We start from the raw sequence: 24216 nt of genomic DNA on the forward strand, positions 1-24216 counted from the left end.
TTTATTTAGTCTGCTTCTGTCACAGAAACATAGTAGGAAGAAGTTAAACTAGAGATGGAGTCCAACATTTAGACATCCTAAATGTTGATACTGGGCATGCATGGGTTGGGGTAGGAAATGTGGTATGAGAATAGGGTGCTGCTGGGGGCATTTGGTGAGGATGGAGACTGGAGAGGTCATATGGGGGATGAATTTGAACCAGGCAGTACTTAGCAAGAGGTAGTGGGAGCTGAATTAGCATGGTAGAAATAAGGAAAGGAAGTTACCACCCAGAGAGAACTTGATATGCCTGATTGGGTGTGGAAGGTGAGAGATGTTTTACTGCCTGGATGGTGCCTTTCACAGAGATCATGATAAAGAGGGTGGGAGTTAGGTAGAGATAATAAATTGGTTTTGAATGGGATTGAGTTTGCATTGCCTGTGAGACTGTAAAGTAGAGGTGTCATCCATGGTTAGAGTGGTGCTCTAAAGAGAGTTCAGAGCTGGAGATTTTGAAAAGTTTTAAAAACTTTTTGTTGTAGATAATTTCAAGCATTACTAAAGAAACAGTTGACATAACAAACGCCCATGGACCCATCACCTAGATCAATAAGCCATCAACTCTTGTTTTGTGCATACTCTGATACTACACCACCGACCACTAGATTACATTGATGTTAATTCCAGCCATTATATGATTTCATCTGTAATTTTTTTTTTTTTTTTTGAGATGGAGTTTTGCTCTTGTTGCCGAGGCTGGAGTGCAATGGCGAGGTCTTGGCTCACTGCAACCTCAGTCTCCCAAGTAGCTGGGATTACAGGTGCCCACCACCACGCCTGGCTAATTTTTTATACAGAGGCAAGGTTTCACCATGTTCGCCAGACTGGTTGCAAACTCCTGACCTCAGGTGATCCACCCACCTCAGCCTCCCAAAGTGCTGGGATTACAGGCATAAGCCACTGCGTCCGGCCTCATCTGTAAATATTTTGGTATGTACTTCAATAAAATATTTTTTCTGTAAACATAACTACCATATGAATTTCTATGTAAAAATAAAAGGACCAGCCTGGGCAACATGGTGAAACCCTGTCTGAGCGAATAAATGAATGAATGAACAAGAAAGAAAAGCAAGCAAGCTGGGTGTGGTGGTGTGCACCTGTAGTCCTGGCTAGTTGGGAGGCTGAGGTTGGAGGATCACCTGTGCTCAAGAAGATGGAGGCTGCAGTGAGCCATAATCATGCCACTGCACCCCAGCCTGGGTGACAGAGTGAGACCCTATCTCAAAAAAAAAAAAAATTTTTTTTAAATGCTTAATGATCTCATTATTATCAAATATCTAAGCAGTAATCAAATGGATCTGAATATTATAGGTTTTTTTAAACAATGGTTTGTTTCTATAAGGATCCAACAAGGCCTACACAGTACATTTGGTTGATTTGTCTCAAACCTAATCTCAAGTTACCCCTCTGCTTCTCTTGCTTTCCTTTTCTTCCCATTTAACGTTTTTGTTGCATAAACTGAGTTGCATATTCAATAGAGTTAGCTTTATTCTGAATTTTGCTGATAATTTCCATAAAGTCATTTAATGTGCTGATTATATATCTCGTGAAACTATGAATAAAAATGTAGTGGCTTGTTTAGGTTCTGGTTCTGTTGTGGGAGAAGGGTAAGAATATTTTGATCCATATGTCCATGTGTATGCTCATCAGGAAGCATATGGTGTCTGGTTGTCTTTCTTTTTTTCTGATATTAATGGCCATTAATGATCACTGCCAAGATCCCGTATTTCATTAGGGCTTTGAAAAATAGTGACATTTTAATTCTATTATTCCTCTTTAAGCTTCCTTCATCAATTCTTTGATTACCCTGAGCTATAGTTCATCCAGGAAAGGTCAGTTCAATTTTGATTCCTTCCCTTTAGTTGCCAATTTTTAGAGCAGTAAGTTAAGTTCTTAGGATTCTTCAGAGGTGACTAATAAGTGGAGTGTGTGTGTGTGTGTGTGTGTGTTTGTGTGTGTGTGTGTCTGTGTCCCTCTGTTTGAGTCTGCAGTAGTCATTGCTGTCTCCCTTGCTGTTTTTTCTGTTCTAGACCTTGAAGCAGCCATTTCTCCTAGGTGCCTTGATTCCTTTTCATGGGAAATAGTATTTGGAGACCACAGTATGGTACAGTGGGTGCTCATCATCATTGAGTTGGTCACCTATCTAGGCCTTTCAGGGAATGATCTAACAGAGACTTTATTTATTTATTTAGAGACGGAGTCTCGCTCTGTTGCCCAGGCTGGAGTGCAGTGGCGTGATCTCGGCCCACTGCAACCTCCTCCTCCCAGGTTCAAGTGGTTTTCCTGCCTCAGCCTCCCGAGTAGCTGGGACTACAGGCTTGTGCCACCACACCCAGCTAATTTTTTGTATTTTTAGTAGAGACGGGGTTTCACCATGTTGGCCAGGTTGGTCTCAAACTCCTGACCTTGTGATCTGCCCGCCTCTGCCTCCCAAAGTGCTGGGATTACAGGCATGAGTCACCATGCCCGGCAGAGACTTTATTTGTAAAAGAAAGTATAAGTATATATTGACTTTTTTTTTTTTTTTTTTTGAGATGGAGTTTCACTCTTGTTGTCCAAGCTGGAGTGCAGTGGCATGATCTCGGTTCACCGCAACCTCTGCCTCCTGGGTTCAAGCAATTCTCCTGCCTCCGTCTCTCGAGTAGCTGGGATTACAGGCATGCACCACCATGCCCGGCTAATTTTTTATTTTTAGTAGAGATGAGGTTTCTCCATGTTGGTCAGGCTGGTCTCGAACTCCGGACCTCAGGTGATCCACCTGCCTCAGCCTTCCAAAATGCTGGGATTACAGGCGTGAGCCACCATGCCCCCGGCCTGTATTGAGTTTTTGTTTGTTTGTTTTTGAGACAGAATCTCGCTCTGTCACGCAGGCTGGAGTGCAGTGGCGTACTCGCAGCTCACTGCAACCTCCGCCTCCTGGGTTCAAGCTATTCTCCTACCTCAGCCTCCCTAGTAGCTGGGATTACAGGTGCTCATTTGTATTTTTAGCGGAGCGGGGTTTCACCATGTTGGCCAGGCTGGTCTCAAACTCCTAACCTCAAGTTATCCACCCTCCTCAGCCTCCAGAGTGCTGGGATTACAGGCCTGAGCCACTGCACCCAGCCGAAATGTTGGTTCTTAATTGCATTGATGTAATTTGTTTTCTCTAGGAAAAAAAGTTTATATATATGTATAATATATATGTATAATATATATGTAATATATAAATATAATATATGTAACATATGTATAATATATATGTAATATATATGTATAATATATGTAATATATATGTATAATATATACGTAATATATATGTATAATATACATGTTATATATGTATAATATATGTAATATATATTATATGCATAATTCATATGCGTAATATATAATACAGTCTTGGTGCAATTAGGAATCATTTTAATTCTTAAAATTAAGAATTATAAGGCCGGGCATGGTGGCTTATGCCTGTAATCCCAATACTTTGTGAGGCTGAGGCAGGTGGATCACAAGATTAGGAGTTTGAGACCAGCCTGACCAATATGGTGAAAGCCCGTCTCTACTAAAAATACAAAAAAATTAGCCGGGCGTGGTGGCACCTGCCTGTAATCCCAGCTACTTGGGAGGGTGAGGCAGGAAAATTGCTTGAACCCAGAGGGGGTTGTTGCATTGAGCCAAGATTGCACCACAGCACTCTAAGTATCACAGAGCTAGCAACTTTGAGAAGCAGCTGAGGGAACAAATGCAAAAGGATGGAATTATTAAAAGATAAAAGCTCAGAGGAAGGGCCTTGTGTAACTTAAACACCTGAGAAGGAAGTGCATCTTGGCTGGTGATGGGGTCTGGGTGTTTGGCTTGGGACTCAGACTTCTGACGGGCAGAAGTAGTGGTGCTGGCATCTCTGAAGTGGATTACAGTAAAGCTGGTTCTACAGATATTGGAAAAACTGCAAACTAGAGCTAGCTCCATTGTAGGAAGGAACTGCTGCACCTGGGATGAAGCAGCATCACTAGTGTGATGCTCACAGAAGTTACATGCAGATAGGAAGAAAAGAGGAAGCCGACTATGAGAATCAAGTGCCTTCTTCTGACATTGCATTCTCCCTCCAGCACTACCCGTTGTTAGACTCGAATGTGAAACCAGCTTGTAAAGCATAAATGTTGCTTGCAGAATAAGAGTTTATAGTAGAGTGGAGTTGGAGCTGAAAATAGAAGTTGTAGAATGTTTGTATCAAAACAGAAAGCAAGAAAGACAGCAGTTATATGTATGCACTGGAGATACTCAATCGAATCATGTGTGTGTATTTTTTTCTTTTTTCTTTTTTTTTAAAGAGAAGGAGTCTCACTCTGCTGTCCAGGCTGGAATGCAGTGGTGCGATCTTGGCTTACTGCAACCTCCACCTCCCGGGTTCAAGCAATTCTTCTGCCTCAGCCTGCAGAGTAGCTGGGACTACAGGCGCATACTGCCACATCCGGCTAATTTTTTGTATTTTAGTAGAGACAGGGTTTCACCATGTTGCCCAGGCTGGTCTCGAACTCCTGAGCTCAGGCATACCACCTGCCTTGGCCTCCCAAAGTGCTAGGATTACAGATGTGAGCCACTGTGCCCAGCCAATCAAATCATGTTTTAAAGTTACCTGAAATAAATAAATCTTCTCTGTGTAGTTAAGTCACCCACTTGATTAGGCAGGTTCATTTATTAAATTTTGCTTTTGACATTTAGGAATTTAAATTTTTAAAATATTGTATAACTACATGTAAAACATTCATGTTGTTTGAAAATAAAATCTATAAACTTCTATCCCTGTCTTGTCTACCCATCTACCTTATTTCTTCCCAACCTTATAGGTAACTATTTAATGTCCTTTATGGATTATCCTTCGTTTTTAAATATTATGTTAATGTACAATTTAAAAATAAATCATCCCACTCCATCCCATCTGTATCACTCTGTTTTTGCATTGCTGTAAAGAAATACCTGAGACTGGGTAATTTATAAAGAAAAGAGGTTTAATTGGCTCACGGTTTCACGGGCTGTACAGGAAGCCTGATGCTGGCATCTGCTCAGCTTCTGGGGAGGCCTCAGGAGACTTACAATCATGGTGGAAGGTGAAGAGGCAGCAGGCTTGTCTTACATGTGGCCGGAGCAGGAGCCAAAAGAGGGTGGGAGGTGCCACACACTTTTTTTTTGAGATGGAGTTTTACTCTTGTTGCCCAAGCAGGAGTGCAATGGCCAGTCTCGGCTCACTGCAACCTCTGCCTCCCAGGTTCAAGCAATTCTCCTGCCTTAGCCTCCTGAGTAGCTGGGATTACAGATGTGCAGCTAATTTGTTGTATTTTTAGTAGAAACAGGGTTTCACCATGTTAGCCAAGCTGGTCTCGAAGTCCTGACCTCAGGTAATCCACCCGCCTCAGCCTCCCAAAGTGCTGGGATTACATGCGTGAGCCACTGCGCCCGGCCATGCCACACACTTTTAAATGAACACATCTCCATATGAACTCACTACCATGAAAACAGCACCAAGGAGGATATCCACCCCCATGATCCAGTCACTCCCCATCAGGTCCCACCTCCAGCATTGGGGATTACAATTCTACATGAAACTTGGTCAGGGACACAGATCCAAACCATATCATTCCACCCCAGCCCCTATAATCATGCTTCCCAACAGTCCCCCAGTCTTAACCATTTCAGCATTAACTCTCAAAAAGTCCGAAGTCTTATATTTGAGATGAGAAGGACAAGGCAAGTCTCTTCTCCCTATGAGCCTGTAAAGTCAAAAACATGTTACTTCCAAGATACAATGTAGGTACAGGCATTGGGTAAATACTCCCATTCCAAAATGGAGAAATCGGCCAAACGAAAGGGGCTGCAGGCCTTGCGCAAGTCCAAAACCCAGCAGCGCAGTCATTAAATCTTAAAGCTCCAAAATAATCCCCTTTGACTTCACATCTCTCATCCAGGACACACTGGTACTAGGGGTGGGCTCCCAAAGCCTTGGGCAGCTGTACCTACCCCTGTGGCTTTGCAGGGTTCAGCCCCCACAGCTGCTCTCATAGGTTGCTCTCATAGGTTGACACTGAGTATCTGTGACTTCTCCAGACTAAAGGTGAAAGCTGCTGGTGGGTCTACCATCCTGGGTTCTGGAGGACAGTGGCACTCTTCTCACAGCTCACTTGGGAGGGCCCCAGTGGGGACTCTGTGTGGGTGCTCCAGCCCCACATTTCTCCTCTGTACTGCCCGAGTAGAGGTTCTCCGTGAAGGCTCTGCCCCTGCAGCAGGCTTCTGCTTGGACATCCAGGCCTTTCCATGAATCTGAAATCTAGGCAGAGAGAGGCTTCCAAATCTCATCTCATGCATTCTGTGTACCTGCAGGCTTAACAGCACATGGAAGCTGCCAAGGCTTATGCCTTGCACCCTGTGAAGCAGCGGCCTGAGCTGTATCTGGGCCTCTTTGAGCCATGGCTGGAACTGGAGAGGCTGGGACACAGGGACTGTGAAGGGGACTGTGAAGGGGACTGTGAAGGGACTGAGAAGGGGAGTGAGCCCCTGAGCCTGGCCTGGCCTGTAAAACCATTCAGTCCTTCTAGGCCTCTGGGCCTGTGACAAGAGTGGCTGCTCAGAATGTCTCTGAAATGCTTTCAAGGCCTTCCCCCTACCCCCAGTTTCTGCAGCCTGCTTGAATTCCTCCCTTGAAAATGGGCTTTTCTTTTCTACCACATGGCCAGGCTGCAAACTTTCCAAACTTTTATGCTCTGCTTCCCTTTGAAATATCTAAGTTCCAACTTCAGGTCACTTATTTGCTCATACATATGAGCATAGGTTGTTAGAAGCAGCCAGATCACATCTTGAACTCTGCTGCTTAGAAATTTCATTCACCAGATACTCTAAATAATCTCTCAAATTCAGAGTTCCACAGATCCCTAAAGCAGGGGCACAGTCCAACCAAGCTCTTTGCCAAGGTGTAACAAGAGTGACCTTTGCTCCATTTCCCAATAAGTTTATTTCCATCTGTGACCTCCTCAGCCTGGACTTCATTGTCATATTACTATCAGCATTTTGGTCCCAACAATTTAACAAATTTCTAGGAAGTTCCAAAATTTTTCTCACCTTCCTGCCTTCTTCTGTGCCCTCCAAACTGTTTGAAATTCTGCCCATTACCCAGTTCCAAAGCTGTTTCCACATTTTGAGGTATCTTTATAGCAGTGCCCCACTCCTCAGTACCAATTTTCTGTATCAGTCTGGTCTCACATTGCTATAAAGAAATATCTGAGACTGGTTAACTTATAAAGAAAAGAGGTTTAATTGGCCCATGGTTCTTCAGGCTGTACAGGAAGCATGATCCTGACATCTGCTCAGCTTACAATCATGGCAGAAGGTGAAGACAGCAGGCTCATCCACATGGCTGGAGCAGGAGCAAAAAGAGAGGGGGGAGGCGCCACACACTTAAAACAACTAGATCTCGTGAGAACTCAGTCACTGTCATGAGAACAGCACCAAGGGGGAAATCATCCCCATGATACACCTACCTCCCAGCAGGCCCCACCTCCAACGTTGGGGATTACAGTTCAGCATGAGATTTGGGCAGGCACACAGATCCAAACCATAGTACCATCTTTCTTGAATAAGCAGTAGCATTACACACACACACACTTTTCCTGTTTTATTTTATTTTATGTACTAGCAATCTCTCCTTAGTGGTGTAAATAGAAATTACTTATTTCTTTTTATAGCTTACTGTGGAGATTAAATTTTAGATTACATCCTTTTAGAGATGCTGTGTGAGGCTAAGGAAGTAGATGAGATCAATCCCTATAATCAAAAACTACAGAATCAGAGGAGGAAGGGTGGGATCCACAGTGACAATCAGGTGAGATAGGAGGATTGGCAGGTATTAAGGAATTCACATGATTTCCAGGAAGCAGGAGTCACTGGTATCAAGTGATGTTAAAAAGATTGAAGATGATAAGAGCAGAGAAAAGGTAGGTTTTGGTTTATGGACATATCAGGTATTTGGAATTTGGTTAGTGTCAACTGCTGAGTGAAGTGGAAAAAAATTTTACTGTCAAACCTGTTCTCATCTCCACATCCCACTTCCAGCAACCCTCACCAAAGCCACTGAAAAATCCTCGTAGCTTGTCATTATACAGAAACACTTGCTCCTTTTCTAATTTGTTCTCTACATTGTAGCCATTGTGACATAAAAATGCAAATCTGGCCGTGTCACTTTCTTAAAAGCTTTTAATAGACTTATTTGGACAAACACCAAAATTGCCTTGTGACTCTCCTTAATCTGGCCCTTGTCTCTTGTCTTAGCTTCTTTTGCCAGTCTTCCCCTCAATCGCACCACTTCAGTCATGCTTACCTTTGTTCAGTTCTTTGAACCTGCCTGCTCTTCTTGCTTGGGACTTTTTGTACATGCTGTTCTCCCTTCCTAGAAGTAAAAGCCTTCACTGGGTAATCTCTCCTCATGCTTTCCCCAGCCTTCCAATCCCACTAAAATGAGATCCATTTCTTCATCATATGCTCTTATAACTTCCCATAGATTTCCTTTATGGTAATTCTCAGTTTGTAGTTATATATTGATGTGCTTATTCTAATAATGTACATCTGCCTCACATTTAATCTTCACAACTACTCAGTAATATCTGTATTATTACCCTCATATTAAAGATGAGTACTCTATGTAACCTGCCCAAGACCACTGAGCTAGTGAGGGAACTGGGATTTTAACCTGCAACTATCTACAAGACTGTAGTTATCATAAGGGCAGCGACCATGTTTGCTTTTCCTGACTGTTATGTTCTCACACCTAGCATAATGTTTGGGAAATACCTAGTTGAAATATTTGGGATGCTGAATTAAGGAGAAAATGTACTTATATTCTTGTCTCTTCACAGTATTTTCATTTCTTATGTGTATAATGTAACACACAAGGTCAGTTTAAAGTTTCCCAACACCATTAGGAGGCTAACTGATTTAGCCTGGTATGATTGGTGTATCATGTATGTATAGCTCGTGATAGTACCATCTTTTCATTTTCTCAAAAATTCATGTGCCATGGTTCTTTTGTCAGGTGTGTACAAGCTGTGAGGACAACGCAGAAGCTAATGGGTTTTGTGTAGAGTGTGTTGAATGGCTCTGCAAGACATGTATCAGAGCTCATCAGAGGGTAAAGTTCACAAAAGACCACACTGTCAGACAGAAAGAGGAAGTATCTCCAGGTAATAAATGAGTTCTTTTCATTTTTTTCCTTCTATCTTTCCCCCTGTCTTTTCTTCCTTCCTGTATTGACTTGTTTTGACACATTTGTTTTGATAAGTATTAAATATACTCTTTTAAGTAAAAGAGGTTTATATTATCGAAATTTAAGTACTTACAAATGTTGGAAAGTACGAATAGATGTAGAACCCTGTTTTACATTCATACTGCCTGTCCTCCTGCTTCTATAAATGTCTTCAATTGGTGTGAATATAGAACAAATGGAGAAAAAAATTGCTTTTTCTTATTTTTCTTTTATCTCTGAGGTAACAACAAAGAGTGGGCTTAAATATTTTATAACTCTTTTCCTTTTGATATTCTTGTTGTAAACCTGCATCATGATATTTGTCTGATATGTGGATAGCCAGAGAGGCTTTTTTATGTAATTATTATTTCTAGTTTTCTGTAATTATTATTGTCTTGTTTTTAATGTACAGTTCACTCATATGTTTTTAATTTTGGTAAAATACATGCAACATGAAATTTGTCATTTTAACTATTCAATGTACAATTCAGTGGTATTTATTACATTTACACATTGTGCAACCATCACTACTATTTTCAAAACTTTTTTATCACCCCAATCAGCATCTTTGTACCCTTTAAGTAATAACTCCAATTTTCTGGCTGGGTGCGGTGGCTCACGCCTGTTATCCCAGCACTTTGGGAGGCAGAGGCAGGTGGGTCATGAGATCAGGAGATTGAGACCGTCCTGGCTAACACGTTGAAACCCCGTCTCTACTAAAAACATACAAAAAAATTAGCCGGGCGTGGTGGCGGGCGCCTGTAGTCCCAGCTACTCGGGAGGCTGAGGCAGGAGAATGGCGTGAACCCGGGAGGCGGAGCTTGCAGTGAGCCGAGATCGTGCCACTGCACTCCAGCCTGGGTGACAGAGCGAGACTCCGTCTCAAATAATAATAATAATAACTCCAGTTTTCTTCCCCTAGCTCCTAGTAACTTCTAACCTATTTTCTTCTTGTTGAGAGTGAGTCGTGCTTTGTCACCCAGGGCTAGCTGTAGTGCAGTGGCACGATCTCAGCTCACTGCAACCTCTGCCACCTGGGTTCATGCTATTCTCCTGCCTGTAACTGGGATTACAGGTGTGCACCACCATGCGTGGCTGAATTTTGTATTTTTAGTAGACACAGGGTTTTACCATGTTGGCCAGGCTAAGCTCGAACTCCCGACCTCAAGTGTTCCGCCAGCCTTGGCCTCCCAAACTGCTGGGATTACAAGCATGAACCACTGCACCCAGCCTTTATTTTCTGTCTCTATAAATTTGCTGATTCTAGATACTTCACGCAAGTGTAATCACATGGTATTTGTCCTTTGATATCTAACTTATTTTACTTAGCATATGTAATTATTATTTTAAGGATTCATCCATGTAATAGCATGTATCAAAATGTAGCAAAACCTTTTTTTTTTTTTTTTGAGACTAGTGAAAGACTTGGTGTAATCCCAGCACTTTGGGAGGCCAAAATGGGATGATTGCATGAGCCCAGGAGTTCTAGACCAGCCTTGGCAACATGGTGAAACCCTATCTACAAAAAAAAATTAGCTGGGTGTGATAGTTACATGCCTATAATCCCAACAACCTGGGAGGTGAGATGGTGGGAGGACCACTTGAACCAGGGAGCTCGAGGCTGGAGTGACCTGTGATCATTGCCATTATACTCCGTCTGCACGACAGTGTGAGATCCTGTCTCAAAAAAAAAAAAAAAAAAAAAAAAAAGAATGAACCATCTTTGCATTGCTGGAGTTAATTCCATATTTCATCTTGATGTGTTGTGCTTTTAATATTCTTGTGATATATTGCCGATTTTTCTCTATCTGGTTATTTTCAGTTTCATTCCGAATTCTACATGTTTATATATTTGTATCTTCAGAAATATTTCTTGAATTTATCTAATTATCAGTTTTTTAGTTCATTAATTTTATCTGTAATTCCTCTCAGGTTACCTTAGGGTTTTTTTCTGTGTGTGTTTTGTTTTGTTTTTTTAGACAGAATCTCATTCCATGACCCAGACTGGAGTGCAGTGGTGCAATCTCGGCTCACTGCAAGCGCCACCTCCTGGTTTCAAGCGATTCTCCTACTTCAACCTCCCAAGTAGCTGAGATTATGTAATCCCTGTACCACCACGCCTGGCTAATTTTTCTATTTTTAGTAGAGACGGGGTTTCACCATGTTGGCCAGGCTGGTCTCGAGCTCCTGACCTCAAGTGATCCACCCGCCTTGGGCTCCCAAAGTGCTGGGATTACAGATGTGAGCCACCGCGCCTGGTATAGGCCAGCATACTGGTTTGTCAATTTTGACACTATTGACATTTTGAGCTAGATAATTCTTTATCGTTGGGGACTGATTTGTGCATTATAAAAAAAAAATGCAAATGGCTGATTACTGAGCGTTGTTTCATTTCAGTTATTAAAGAAATGCATTCTAAGATAGTAAAGTGTGTGTCTTCTCTCTTTCTCTCTTGCTTTCTCTCTCTTGCATTTATTAAATTGTCAAAGATGAAAAATTTTGAGAGTTCCCCCTGTGAATACGGTTAATAGCCACTCTACACTGGTTGGAGTACAAATTGGCACAATTATTTAGCTTTTTTCTGTATGAATTACCCTTTGACTCAACAATTCTACCATGAGGAATTTACCTTACGGAAACATTTAAATGATTTATAATTTTCATATGTTTATTTCAGCATTAAACTTACAAATATCCTCAGCAGGTGGTATAGTGGTGTATCTATTTCGTGAAATACTATACAGTTAATAAATAAGAATGAGGTGGATATATATACTAATACAGAAAGGCATCTAAGGTAGAGTTAAGTGAGAAAAAAAATCTTTAAAAGACAATATATGTACTACCATTTATTGTTTTATAAAATGTAACACTGCACTATACTATATGTACTTCCATATTTAGAAAAACAACCAGAGGAGTGCACACCAGGTTATTAATAGTAATTATCTCTGGAGGTAAGATTATTTCTGAAATGTTTGGATTTTGCCTTTAATTATTAGTAAGATAACTGAGGTTTACTATTTAACCATATTTATTCATATTCTGATTTTTTCACTTAACATTATGACATAAACATTTTCCAGTTTTATCCCCACACTAGAAAACTAGAGTGTAATAATGAAAACATTATTATTTCTGTGTTAATGGGTATCCTCTGTTAGGATTTTTACAAAAGTGGGTTATTTGACTACTCCTTTTAGGCATTTTTATTATATTTTCTTTCTCCCTCCCTCTTTTTCCATCTCTTTCTCTGCCTCTCTGTCTCTGTCTGTGAGGTCTCACAGTGTTCCCAGGCTGGACTCAAACTCTTGGTGCTCAAGCAAGCGATCCTCTCAACTCAGCTTCCTGAATAGCTGTGACTACAAGCGTGGGCCACTGTGCCAGGCTTGATTTTTCAAATTGTATTTTCAAAAAATCTCCTCCCATATTTAGGATAGAAGACATCCAGGTGGTTCATACTCATTTACCAGGGCTGTCTTAGGACTTTTTAATGCAATAAAACATATTTTTAACTACACACTTAGTTCTTTCATTTACTCCTGAACTAATGTTAATTTCTACTTGGAAAATGAAAAGGTTATTTACTTTTTTTTTCCTGAAATGCTGACGATATGTGATATCTTAATATCTGTAATTCTTAGTGAAAGTTATGGTATAGAATAGGTGAAGCTGTAGTGTTTATATCAATAGATGTGAATTCAAATGGGCAATCTAATAATTATTTACTATTCAATTATGTTAATTTTCTTCTCTTTGTCTCCCATTGTTTCTGCAGAGGCAGTTGGTGTCACCAGCCAGCGACCAGTGTTTTGTCCTTTTCATAAAAAGGAGCAGCTGAAGCTGTACTGTGAGACATGTGACAAACTGACATGTCGAGACTGTCAGTTATTAGAACATAAAGAGCATAGGTACCAGCATCTTTGGTTATATATATAGATTCATATGCAGCTTTAGAGGCCAAAAGAGGACTGCTGCCAACCCTCATCAAATGGCAGTCTGCAGATAGGTTTTGTCTGGCCAGCACTATGCTGGCCTGTACTGGGGTTTGTCAATTTTGACACTATTGATGTTTTGGGCTAGGTAATTCTTTATTGTTGAGGACTGATCTGTGCATTATATGGTGGTTAGCATCCTTGACCTCTACCAACTAGTTGCCAGTAGCAACCCTCTAACCCTCCCCAGTTGTGACAACAAAATGTGGCTCCAGACATTGGCAATGTCCTATGGAGCAAAATCATCCTGAGTTGAGAACACTGGCCAACACACTGTTTTAAAATATATAGAACTAGTTGCCAGCATTGTAAAATGGGGAGATTTTACATTTTTTAAATATCTAGATTTCTGGCTTTTTTGAGAAAACAGAAGCTTTTCTAGCCCTGGGTCTGTATACTTTCATGTCAACATTTGAGGCATACCTTTTCCAGTTCATTATAGTTCCTAGCAAAGCTTACTTTTAAATCTGATCTCAACAGTCATTCAGGTCAGCAACAGATGAATTAGACAGTAAGATTTGGATTGATACAAATATAATTGCTTATGATGGTCTAGGCTCCCAATAATGGCAGACTAGATAATTTGGACCAACTGAGAATGACTAGAAAACCTGCACAAAATACAGAAATTGTCTATATGAAATGCTAGAGCAAATAAAATAGTAAAGCATTATTGGACAGGATTGGGTTGGAGTTGGGGCTAAGAATGGTGGGAGCCTTTTTCTCCCCTTGAGGTATTTGCCCAGAGATTGAGGAGTAATTTTGATAGGCTCACAGGGCTGAGAAGTCACAGCTTAGAGTGCAAGGATCATGCATGGTGAATGCGTCTCCTTGTCTTGAGTTGGGACCCTGAAAGTCTACACTATTATAGTAAAGATAAATTAGCTAATAAGTAGTTCCTCACAGGGACTAAAGCTCAGCAACTAAAATTGGATTAAAGTGAAATCATATCGCTGGCTCCTCAAGTTTCCTCGTAGAATCAAATGTAAATCCTTGCTAGAAAGACAAAGAAAACATCGAGGCCTCCAACTTATTCAATAATGAATTTTGCAAAAACAGTATTCACAGAATTAGAAATAACCAGGTTTGTTAGGCAGTTAGACAATGTGAACATAGTGAGACCCCATCCCCACAAAAAATTAGCTGGGCAAAGTGGTGTGTGCTTGTATTCCTAGCTACTTGGGAGACTGAGGTGGGAGGATTGCTTGAGCCCAGGAGTTCAAGGCTGCAGTGATAGTGCCACTGCACTCCAGCCTAAGTGACATGATGAGACCCCGTCTTTAAAAAAAGAAAGAAAACCCTAAAAATTACAGTAACTGAAATTAACTCAGTAGAAGTGCTTAAGAACAGATTTGGCATAGCATGAAACGAGAATTAATGAGCTAGAAAAAAATTAAAATATCCAGAAAGAAGCATCATCAACAAGAGGAGGATGAAAAGTAGAAGAGATTGAAGATCTAATGTGGATGTAATTGCAGTCCAAGAAGGATGGAAAGTACAGAGAATGGGAAGGAAGCAATATTCGAAGACAGAATGCAATGGCTGAGAACTTACAGAAGCTGACGAAAGGCATTTAGCCCATACTTAAGAAGTTGCACAAACCTCTAGCAGGATAATTAAGAAAGTAATATTTTTAAAGTGCAAAAAGAAAGTAACTTTCAAATCTAAAATTCTGTACCTGGTAAGCATATTCTTTAAATATGAAGGTGGATGAAAAACGTTTCAGGCAAAATAAACTGGGAGAGCATATCCCTGATAAACTCTCACTTAAAGTACCTCTTAGCAGAAGAAAAATAATAGGAGATACAGAAAGGAATATGGAGCAATAGGTAAGAGTAAATCTAAATGAATGTTGACTTAGGAAACAATAATATCTTGTTGGTGTGTTGTGTGTATATGTATATCACATAGCAGCAAATGTACTAAAAGGGTATGGAATTTATGTTCTAAGGTCCATGCATAGTCTAGGAAGAGGGTGAAAAGTACCAATATTAGATGATATGTAAAAATCTGTTTTTGTAATGTCTAGAGTAGTCACTAAAAGAATAATAAGTACATATAATTACCAAGGTGTGGAGAGTTGTGGGGATGTGGAATAGTTAATCGGTATAAACAAAGGCCAAAAAAATGAGAAAAAGAAATAAAGAACAGATGGAATATAATGAGGCCTTGGTAAGTTGGTAGATCTACAAATATACTATAATTATACTAAGTGTGAACAGACAAAATGTTCCAAATTATAAGACAGGTTTCGGACTGAATAAGAAGGAAAATAGAAAAATGTGCTATTTTCTTTTTATGAGAAATATCTAAAAATTCAATGTATAAAATACTTAATGGGAAAAGACACACCATATAAATATTAACCAAAGGCAAGACGGTATAGTAGACAAAATCCATTATTTGAGGTAAAGAGGGACACTTTGTAAGGATGAAAGTCTCTCTTCATCTAAAAGATATGAGTTGTAAATTTATACAGGTTATAAACTTACAAAAAAATGACAGAATTTCAAACTAATAGAAAACTCCGTAGTCACAGTGGAAAATCTTACCACTTTACGCAATAATTGAAGCCGAGCAGAGTGGCAGGCACCTGTAAGTGCGAGCTACCTAGCTACTCGGGAAACTGAGGTGGGAGGATGGCTGAAGCCCAGGAGTTTGAGTTCAGCCTGGGCAGCATAGCAAGACCTATCTCTAAAAAATAAATAAGTAAGTAAATAAATAACAAAACAAGCAGACTAAAAAATCAGTAAAGATAGAGAAATAAGGGCCAGGTGCAGTGGCTGACACCTGTTAATCCCAGCTACTCGGGAGGCTTAGGCAGGAGAATCACTCGAACCCAGGAGGTGGAGGTTGCAGTGAGCTGAGATGGCACCATTGCACCCTGGCCGAGGCGACAACAGCAAAACTCCGTCTCAAAAAAAAAAGATAAATAAGATTGAATAGCACAATTAACATAACGTCTTATGGACATTATGGAACACTGTACCCCAAAATATACATTCTTACAATAAAATATTTTTAACTGACCATATCATATGCTAAAGTCTTAAATTTGAAAAGATTGAAAAATACCATATATTTGGAAATGAAATTCTTGTGATAACTAAAGTCTACTGATACACAATCCTGGAATTCTAGATTAAAGGAAAAAATTATTTAGAAGACATTATTGAGACAAATGATATAATTAAGAAACATGGTCTATAGGTTAAAGTGCTGTAACAAAGTCATTTTTTAACTGTACTGTGGGCACATAAGAAAATCCTTTTTTTAAGGAAATGCACACTGAATTATTAAGGGGTTAAAGGGCTGTGAGGAGGCAAACTAAAAATTGATTAATCTGTATAAGGAGATATATGATCTCTATATGCTTGCAAATTTAACTTTGAAATTATTTTAAAATAAGCAGTTTAATACATTTAATCAAGAAGAAATTCCAGTAGATGTTAGAAAACATTTTGATCTGAATGATAGTGAAAACATCAGTCAATCAAGCCTTGAGGTTTTTCTTTTTAATAACTGAGGCCATATTTGGAGGACAATTTATATTATTAAATGCATATGTTATATGTTAAGGATAAAGTCAATTCACTAAACATTTATTGCAGTTTAGGAAAAGTAGCAAATTAAACCCAAAGTAAGTGGGTTTTAAAAGAAACATAATAAAGACAAATGTAGAAATAGTCAAAGCCAAAAATTCAGTCTTTCAAAAGACTAGTAAATAATCAACAATTCTCTGTATGAGTGATTGAGAGAGCAGGCCCAAATAACCACTACCAGGAGTAGGAAGGTGGCATTACTCCATATTTCAAATGCATTTTCAAAGATAAAAAGGATATCTGTCAATAATAATGCAAATTTTTACATGATATTGGAAAACTCTTAGAAAATGAAGCTTTTTAACAAAACTTATGCTAAATACAATAGAAAGTCAGAATAGTCCTTTAATGTTCATTCATAATTTTAAACCTTCCCACAAAGAAAATTACACATGCAAATGACACAGATGAATGTACCATATAGTTAAGGTAAAAATAGCCCCTTTTGGCCGGGCGAGGTGGCTCACGCCTGTAATCCCAGCACCTGGGGAGGCCGAGGCAGGCGGATCACAAGGTCAGGAGATTGAGACCATCCTGGCTAACATGGTGAAACCCCGTCTCTACTAAAAATAAAAAAAAATTAGCCAGGTGTGGTGGTGGGTATAGTACCAGCTACTCGGGAGGCTGAGGCAGGAGAATGGCGTGAACCCAGGAGGCGGAGCTTGCAGTGAGCCGAGATGGCACCACTGCACTCCAGCCTGGGCGACAGAGCAAGACTCCCTCTCAAAAAAAAAAAAAAAAAAATCCCCTTTCTTATACAAACTTGTCTGGAGAATGGCAAAAAAATGAATTCTTTCTAACTTGTTATATGAAGCCAGCATAACCTTTACACCAAAACTGACAAGGAATAGAAATGGAAAATTACAGGCCAGTCTCACTCATGAAATGAATGTAAAACTTCCAAGAAACGGAAAATAAGTAGGAAACAGATGATTTGAGAAGAGGGGAAAACTTGCCTTAAATCTCGTAGTACTGTCATTTTGGGACAGTGTAATCTCAACCAATTTGGCCTCATCTTAGGGATACAGAATTCATTTAACATGCCAAAATCATTGATGCTAAAATCTTTCATGTCATATTAAAAGAATAAAGGAAAAAGTATATGCCTATCTCAATAGAAGCAGTAGAAACATTCCATAAAAATTAAATATACATTCATGATATAACATCTTAGCAAACTAGGAATAAAAAAGAACTTCCTAAGCCTGATAAAGATTATTTATGGAAAGCAGAAAACGTACTTAATATTGGAATATTGAAAGTCTTTGCATTGAGATTAGGAACAACATAAGGGTGACCATTTTGACCATTTCATGTAACCTTATATTAAATAAGGGTAGTAAAAAAAAGTTCACTAAGGTAAAAAAAAACTTGAGTTGCCTATAGAAGTATTTGAAATGTTATAATTCACAGATATGATTATATACTAAGGAAATCCAATGTAATTATTAACTGGGTATCCCCTTTTTCTAACTGGCAACCCTATTTAGTTACATGTAAACATTTAAAATCACATTATATAAAATTGTTAATTTAGAAATACTGTATTTTGTACATTTTATAGAAAAACTTAAATAAAACTCTTGTTATGTATCTTCTATATCATTGCCTTTCTATCTTCTCTAGAACTTCTCTTGAGTTATCAGACATAGTCTGGCAAAGTAAATCATCTTTCCTCAGTTGCAAATTGGAAACTTTTTAAAGTGCTATATCTCATTATACTGTTGCTTAAAGTTTTATTACTAGGCATAACATCAAGAATTTTGCCCTTCTCTGTCTGTATTTATCCTGATGTATCTTTGTGGCCCCTAGGACGTAACTACCTATTATTTAAAAGTGATCTTTTAAAATATTTTCAGCAGGCTTGCATAATGTAGAAATTACAAAATAGTTAATAAATCTGATTATATATCATTGACTATTTTTGCCAAGTCCACCAAGTGAAAGTGAACTCTGTAAGCTTATAAAAACTGAATGATGGATGCATGTAGTTCTCAAACTTTCAAAATATTTATGTGTCCATAATCTTTCTGGAGGGATAATTTGAGAGGTGGGGGAAACTTGCCTTATTAGGGATACATTTGATATTTTAAAAGATTATTATATAAATTCTTTATAATCCTATTTTATGTTTTTATGTCTTTTTTTATTCTTGGACTTTTTCCTCATTGTATATTTTTATATGAAATAATTTGCTTATTTCTTCAGATATCAATTTATAGAAGAAGCTTTTCAGAATCAGAAAGTGATCATAGATACACTAATCACCAAACTGATGGAAAAAACAAAATACATAAAATTCACAGGAAATCAGATCCAAAACAGGTAATTTTATGGTATTATGTAATCATTTTTATATAATTTGTTAAGTATATTCACGTTTAGAACATTTTCCTTAACTCACAGTTAAGTAATACGTTGTTAGGTGACTGCAATAACACATGATTGATAAGACTTTCCCAGAAACTTAGTTGGAAAGCATTCTTTTCTGCTGTAAAATTTCAAAACTAATAATAAACTACACTTAGTATTTTAATAGCTCATTTATCTAATAGGTGTTGATAACTTATCACTTACTTTCCAATTTTAAAGAAATACCAAAATTTAAATGCAAAACTAACCATTTTTTGCCAGTATTGTAAAATATTTTAATACTTGAATGAACCCTTAATTGTTATTTTAAGGTTTGCTGAAATTTGAGATGCCTGCCTTATGCTGTGATTTTTTAAAACTGCAAACAGGTGGAAATTTTAAGACACTAGGATACAGGGATTGTTAAACTGTTCCACACACTTTTTACTTCTTGTCTGATAAAATGCTTACTTACACAATTACTTGTTATGCCTTTTGCCCTGGTTAAGAAAATCATCAACTGTCCAAAGTCTTAAGACATCAGTGATTAGGGAGAACCACTAACTTCCATGGAGCGGGGACAGCTGGAGGTGTTGTCTAACCCCTTTTTAAAATCCCATTTAGGGCACATACTGACATTTAATTTACACACCTATGAAATCCCATGACCTCTTCTGTTGTTTTACACACAAAAGAAATGTCACTGCCTAAATAAGTCAAGAAATGTTTATTAGAATGAGCCAGAGTAAAAGAGACCTCACAGAGAATTTAAATGTTTTTCTATGTATAAATTGTGTCAGACTTTAAGGCAGTCATCACAATCTGTTATTATCATTTTGGAACATAGCTGGGGGTGGAGCATTTGGTAATTTTTTTAAGGTAATTAAATCCCTGTATTACCTGATTTCCTTAAAAGAGATTTTTAAACGTAGTTTTACCATTTCTTGCTGCCCCAGCATCATTCTTATATCTATTTATTATTATGCATTATGTTGTATATCTTTTAGTTTTTCTCATTATCAGCTCTCATTTGTTTTTACCTCTGTTTTTTGTTTTTTGTTTTTTGTTTTTTTTGAAACGGAGTCTTACTCTGTCACTTAAGCTGGAGTGCAGTGGTATGATCTCAGCTCACTGCAACCTCTGCCTCCTGGGTAGCTGGGATTACAGCTACAGCCCACCACTGTGCCCAGCTAATTTTTGTATCTTTAGTAGAGATGGGGTTTCACCATGTTGGCCAGCCTGGTCTTGAACTAGTGACCTCAGGTGATCTGCCACCTCAGCCTCCCAAAGCACTGGGATTACAGGCGTGAGCCACCACACCTGGCCCTGTTTTTACTTTTCTCTTTGACACAACTGTAGTTAATGAAATACTATTTCCTTTATTTACCATATTCTAATCAGAATAGTATATTTTGCCAAGTAGAATAATTGGTGGGTTTAAAATTTTTTTATTCTGAGTAATGAAAATTTGTAACGAATATTCATTGAATGAATGAAGAGAGATAATTATAGGCATTTCTACCATCTAGTGGCAAAAGGTAGCAATTGTAAAATAATTAATTTTAAATTAAACATCTGCCCTTAATGAAATTTATCCCTTTGACTTGTTTCTTACTGTTTCACTGAGTATATGGTTTGATTTATGGTCAAAGTTTACATTTTTTTTTACGTACCGCTGTCAATTTTTTCCACTATCACTTGTTGAAAAAACTGTTTATCTGTTGAATTGTTTTTCAGCACCTTTATAGACCATATATATATGTGGGATTATTCTGTTCCATTGTGTTTTTCTCATTGCTAGTACTTCACTTTCATGATTATGATCATTGTAGTTTTTTATAGTAAGTCTTAACATAGTGTTCTTCAAATTTGTTGTTTTATTTTTATAAATGATTTGTGCTTTTTTTCTTCTACAAAATAATAACGTTGTGTGTAACAATTTTGATTTCTGAATTGAGGCAAAAAATTAAACAATCTTTATTAAGTGCAAATTGCTTACATATCTTTATAGCCTATCTGATTATAAAAGGGTACATTTATTAGAGTAACTGGTAGTCATTTTTATGCATTTGCCCCCATGGCACTGTTTTCCCCTTACTCATCCTATTCTACCATCATGAATATTTAAATGAGTTTTTTGAGATTGGTTGCTTCTCAGGCTTATCTGGTTCCCTTGATCCTGTAGTAACGTTATCTTGAAGAATTTCCAGCAGGAAATTCTTTACCAGTTTGGTCTTAAGTTTTGGAGGGTAACTATGGGAGAAGCTTACAGAAGAAATGAAGCTTTTAATTTAATCTCACAAAGTTTGGTGGATGCTCTGTTATTTTCTATAAGATATTCTGGTGTGGTACGGTATGTTTTTCTTTCTGTAAGAGTGTTGCGGGAATCAAGAGACTGGAGAGACCAGTAGGTGAAACAGGAGGATTTTATTGAGTGCACTCAGACCCAGCGGATTAATATCCAAAGACCAGGCCTAGAACAAAGACTGGGCCTAGAACAAAGACTGGACTTGGCTTTTATACACACTTCTAAAAGGGGATGGGCTAGTTTGAAACAAGCTTACAGTGGCGTGAAGCATAGTGGCGTGAAAGCTCAGGTACAGAAGCAGAACAAAGGCAGTTAATCATACTTTGACAGGTTCATAACTCAGGCTTACATATGACTCTTGCTATGTGGCCTAGATGGCTCTTATCTAGGCTTGCTCTAGTGCCTTGCACCGGCTTATCTCCTAACCTTCACTATGGTGTCTAGATGGCTACAATCCAGGCCTGCCTAGGCATGTGTCATGACTTTCGCCGAGCTGCTTAGATAAAACAATGCTTGAAGTTACTAGTTATAGCAAACAGGAATCTATAAACTCATAAGTTTACTCGTACCATAGGAGAAAGGAAAATAAAGAAAATTTGTTTTTTTCTTCTCCCCATGTTGGGGGAGTGCTGGGAGAGTCTTCAGAGCACATTCCTGTGAGCCCTAGCTTCTTAGATAATATTATCAAGACTTTCCTGGGTCTGGGCTGTGCCTGTTTCTGCCTCTGGGATAAGTCAGCCTAATACATGAAAGCTTGTTTTTCAAACTTGCTTTTCTCTTTTTAATTTTTTTTTTCTTTAATTTCCAACCTCAAGAGAAGTATATGGTTGATAAAACATTGTTATTTGGCTGCTACTTTTGCAAAGAATGGGTTAAGTAGCAAACTACTATTTTTGTCTTTTTCTATTTAGGTGTATGAATACTGTAGTAGTTAAGAATACTAAGAAAAGAGTGTCACATGTACACTTTTCTAGCTTTTGGTTGCAATTAATATAGTAGAACTTGTTCAGAATCATCATGGTTTATAAATCCTTTTTAGTCCACCCCCAGCCCCCACCCCCCACCCCCCATCCTTTTAGGTAGAGCATTGATTTTCCCGGGTGTTGTCATAATTTTTCCAAACCATATTTTCTTAAAATGTACTCATTCTCTTCTAATTTTATATATATTTTTAAGATTCAAGACTTAATTTTAAGATTGAGTGGTGATATCTTTCAGAAGAATTATATTTCTGCTGTCTCATCTTCAAGACAGTGAATTTAAAGTGAAGGACTCAGAAGTAGCAGAGCTTCTAAGGGCTGAAAACATTTTGGTCTAATTTAGACATTAAAACATCAATTTTAAATATTATACAAAAAAATCTGCCTTATGTTTTTCCCCATTTTAATTTTCAGAATTATTGAAGTAAATCAAAATCAAAAGCAGGTGGAACAGGATATTAAAGTTGCTATATTTACATTGATGGTAGAAATAAATAAAAAAGGAAAAGCTCTACTGCATCAGTTAGAGGTAAGTGACTGCCCATGGGATAGTATATTGATTCAACATAGTATTTCCTAAAGTACTGTGAAGTAGAAATCATAGTGCTTTTTATATAATTGTTTCATTGTGATTTAATAATTTTTTTCCCACTCCCAAGTTTTCGTTTGCTGGGTTTTGTATTGTAGCTGACAATTTAAAGCTTTATAATACGCTATGAATGTCTGATGACTGATTGTTTTCTTTATAGCACAAATTATAATGCCTTGCTTGTAGGAGGATCTCTGAATGTTAAACAGATGAGTTATTTTCGAGATGCACTGAAATAAAAACTTTGCATCACCAAGGCAGTTCAGTGGAGCAAAATTTTCTAGAAAGATACACTGTTCGATTTAGTTCTCAAATATATATATTTAACCCTGTGAGAAGTTAGGTAAAAGAATATGGCTAGCCCTGCCCTCAACATTTTGTAATTGTAATTGCGAGAGCAGCACTTAGGGAGATATGCCCAAGGCACTTAGTTGTTTCTCACTGCAGGTAAGAAAAACATTACCATCTTCCTCAGCTTTTTAAAACTCATGAAGGTCAAGATCCAAACTTGGTGTTTGACTTCAAATAATATAAGGTTATAACAGCTACATGGTACATTAATGTATAATATTAATTGCATGATTTTTAGGTATTCTTTTAGTATGTTGACATAGAAAGCATATTGATACAGTAAAGAAGCAAATGAGAAAAAAAATCCTAATGTTTGAAGATTTGAGGAAAAATAAGACTTCTAGAAATAATTTAGATCATCCTTTTTATATCATAATTTACCAAATTAAAGGTTTCTGTCAGAAAGTTCTATCCCTTCTGGGAAAGCATGGTCATTCCTGTGTATTATCAGCTGTACAGGAAACAAAGACTAAAATAATTCTCTGTTCTTTTGGAAACGTAGTTATTTAGTGAGGAAGTATTCTGGGCAGGAAGAATCAGACCCCATTTATAGTAACTATTTGTTCAAGGTCTGTGACTTTAAGAAAAAAAAAAAAAAGAAACATTTAAGTAGAATTTTAAGTTTCCAAAACTGCTTAAAATCAAATATCACTTTGATTTGCTTTCCCAGATATTAGTAGTGCATACATTACTATGTCTGTGTTTTCAAACTTGACTGTACATCAGAATCACTTG

At 38.1% G+C, this 24216-nt stretch overlaps 1 protein-coding gene across 2 annotated transcripts in view; it reads left to right on the plus strand.

Annotated features, from left to right (window-relative positions):
• TRIM24 (tripartite motif containing 24) overlaps positions 1 to 24216 on the plus strand; it is a 125984-nt gene that overhangs the window by 46629 nt on the left and 55139 nt on the right. For both annotated transcript variants that reach the window (XM_054494687.2, XM_054494688.2), the window contains exons 3-6: positions 9095 to 9242; positions 13083 to 13215; positions 19110 to 19226; positions 22956 to 23070. In XM_054494687.2, the coding sequence (XP_054350662.1) occupies positions 9095 to 9242; positions 13083 to 13215; positions 19110 to 19226; positions 22956 to 23070 (513 nt within the window). The remainder of the gene's footprint in view (positions 1 to 9094; positions 9243 to 13082; positions 13216 to 19109; positions 19227 to 22955; positions 23071 to 24216) is intronic.

The sequence above is a fragment of the Pongo pygmaeus genome, chromosome 6 (genome assembly GCF_028885625.2).
Source record: "Pongo pygmaeus isolate AG05252 chromosome 6, NHGRI_mPonPyg2-v2.0_pri, whole genome shotgun sequence".
NCBI lineage: Eukaryota > Metazoa > Chordata > Mammalia > Primates > Hominidae > Pongo > Pongo pygmaeus.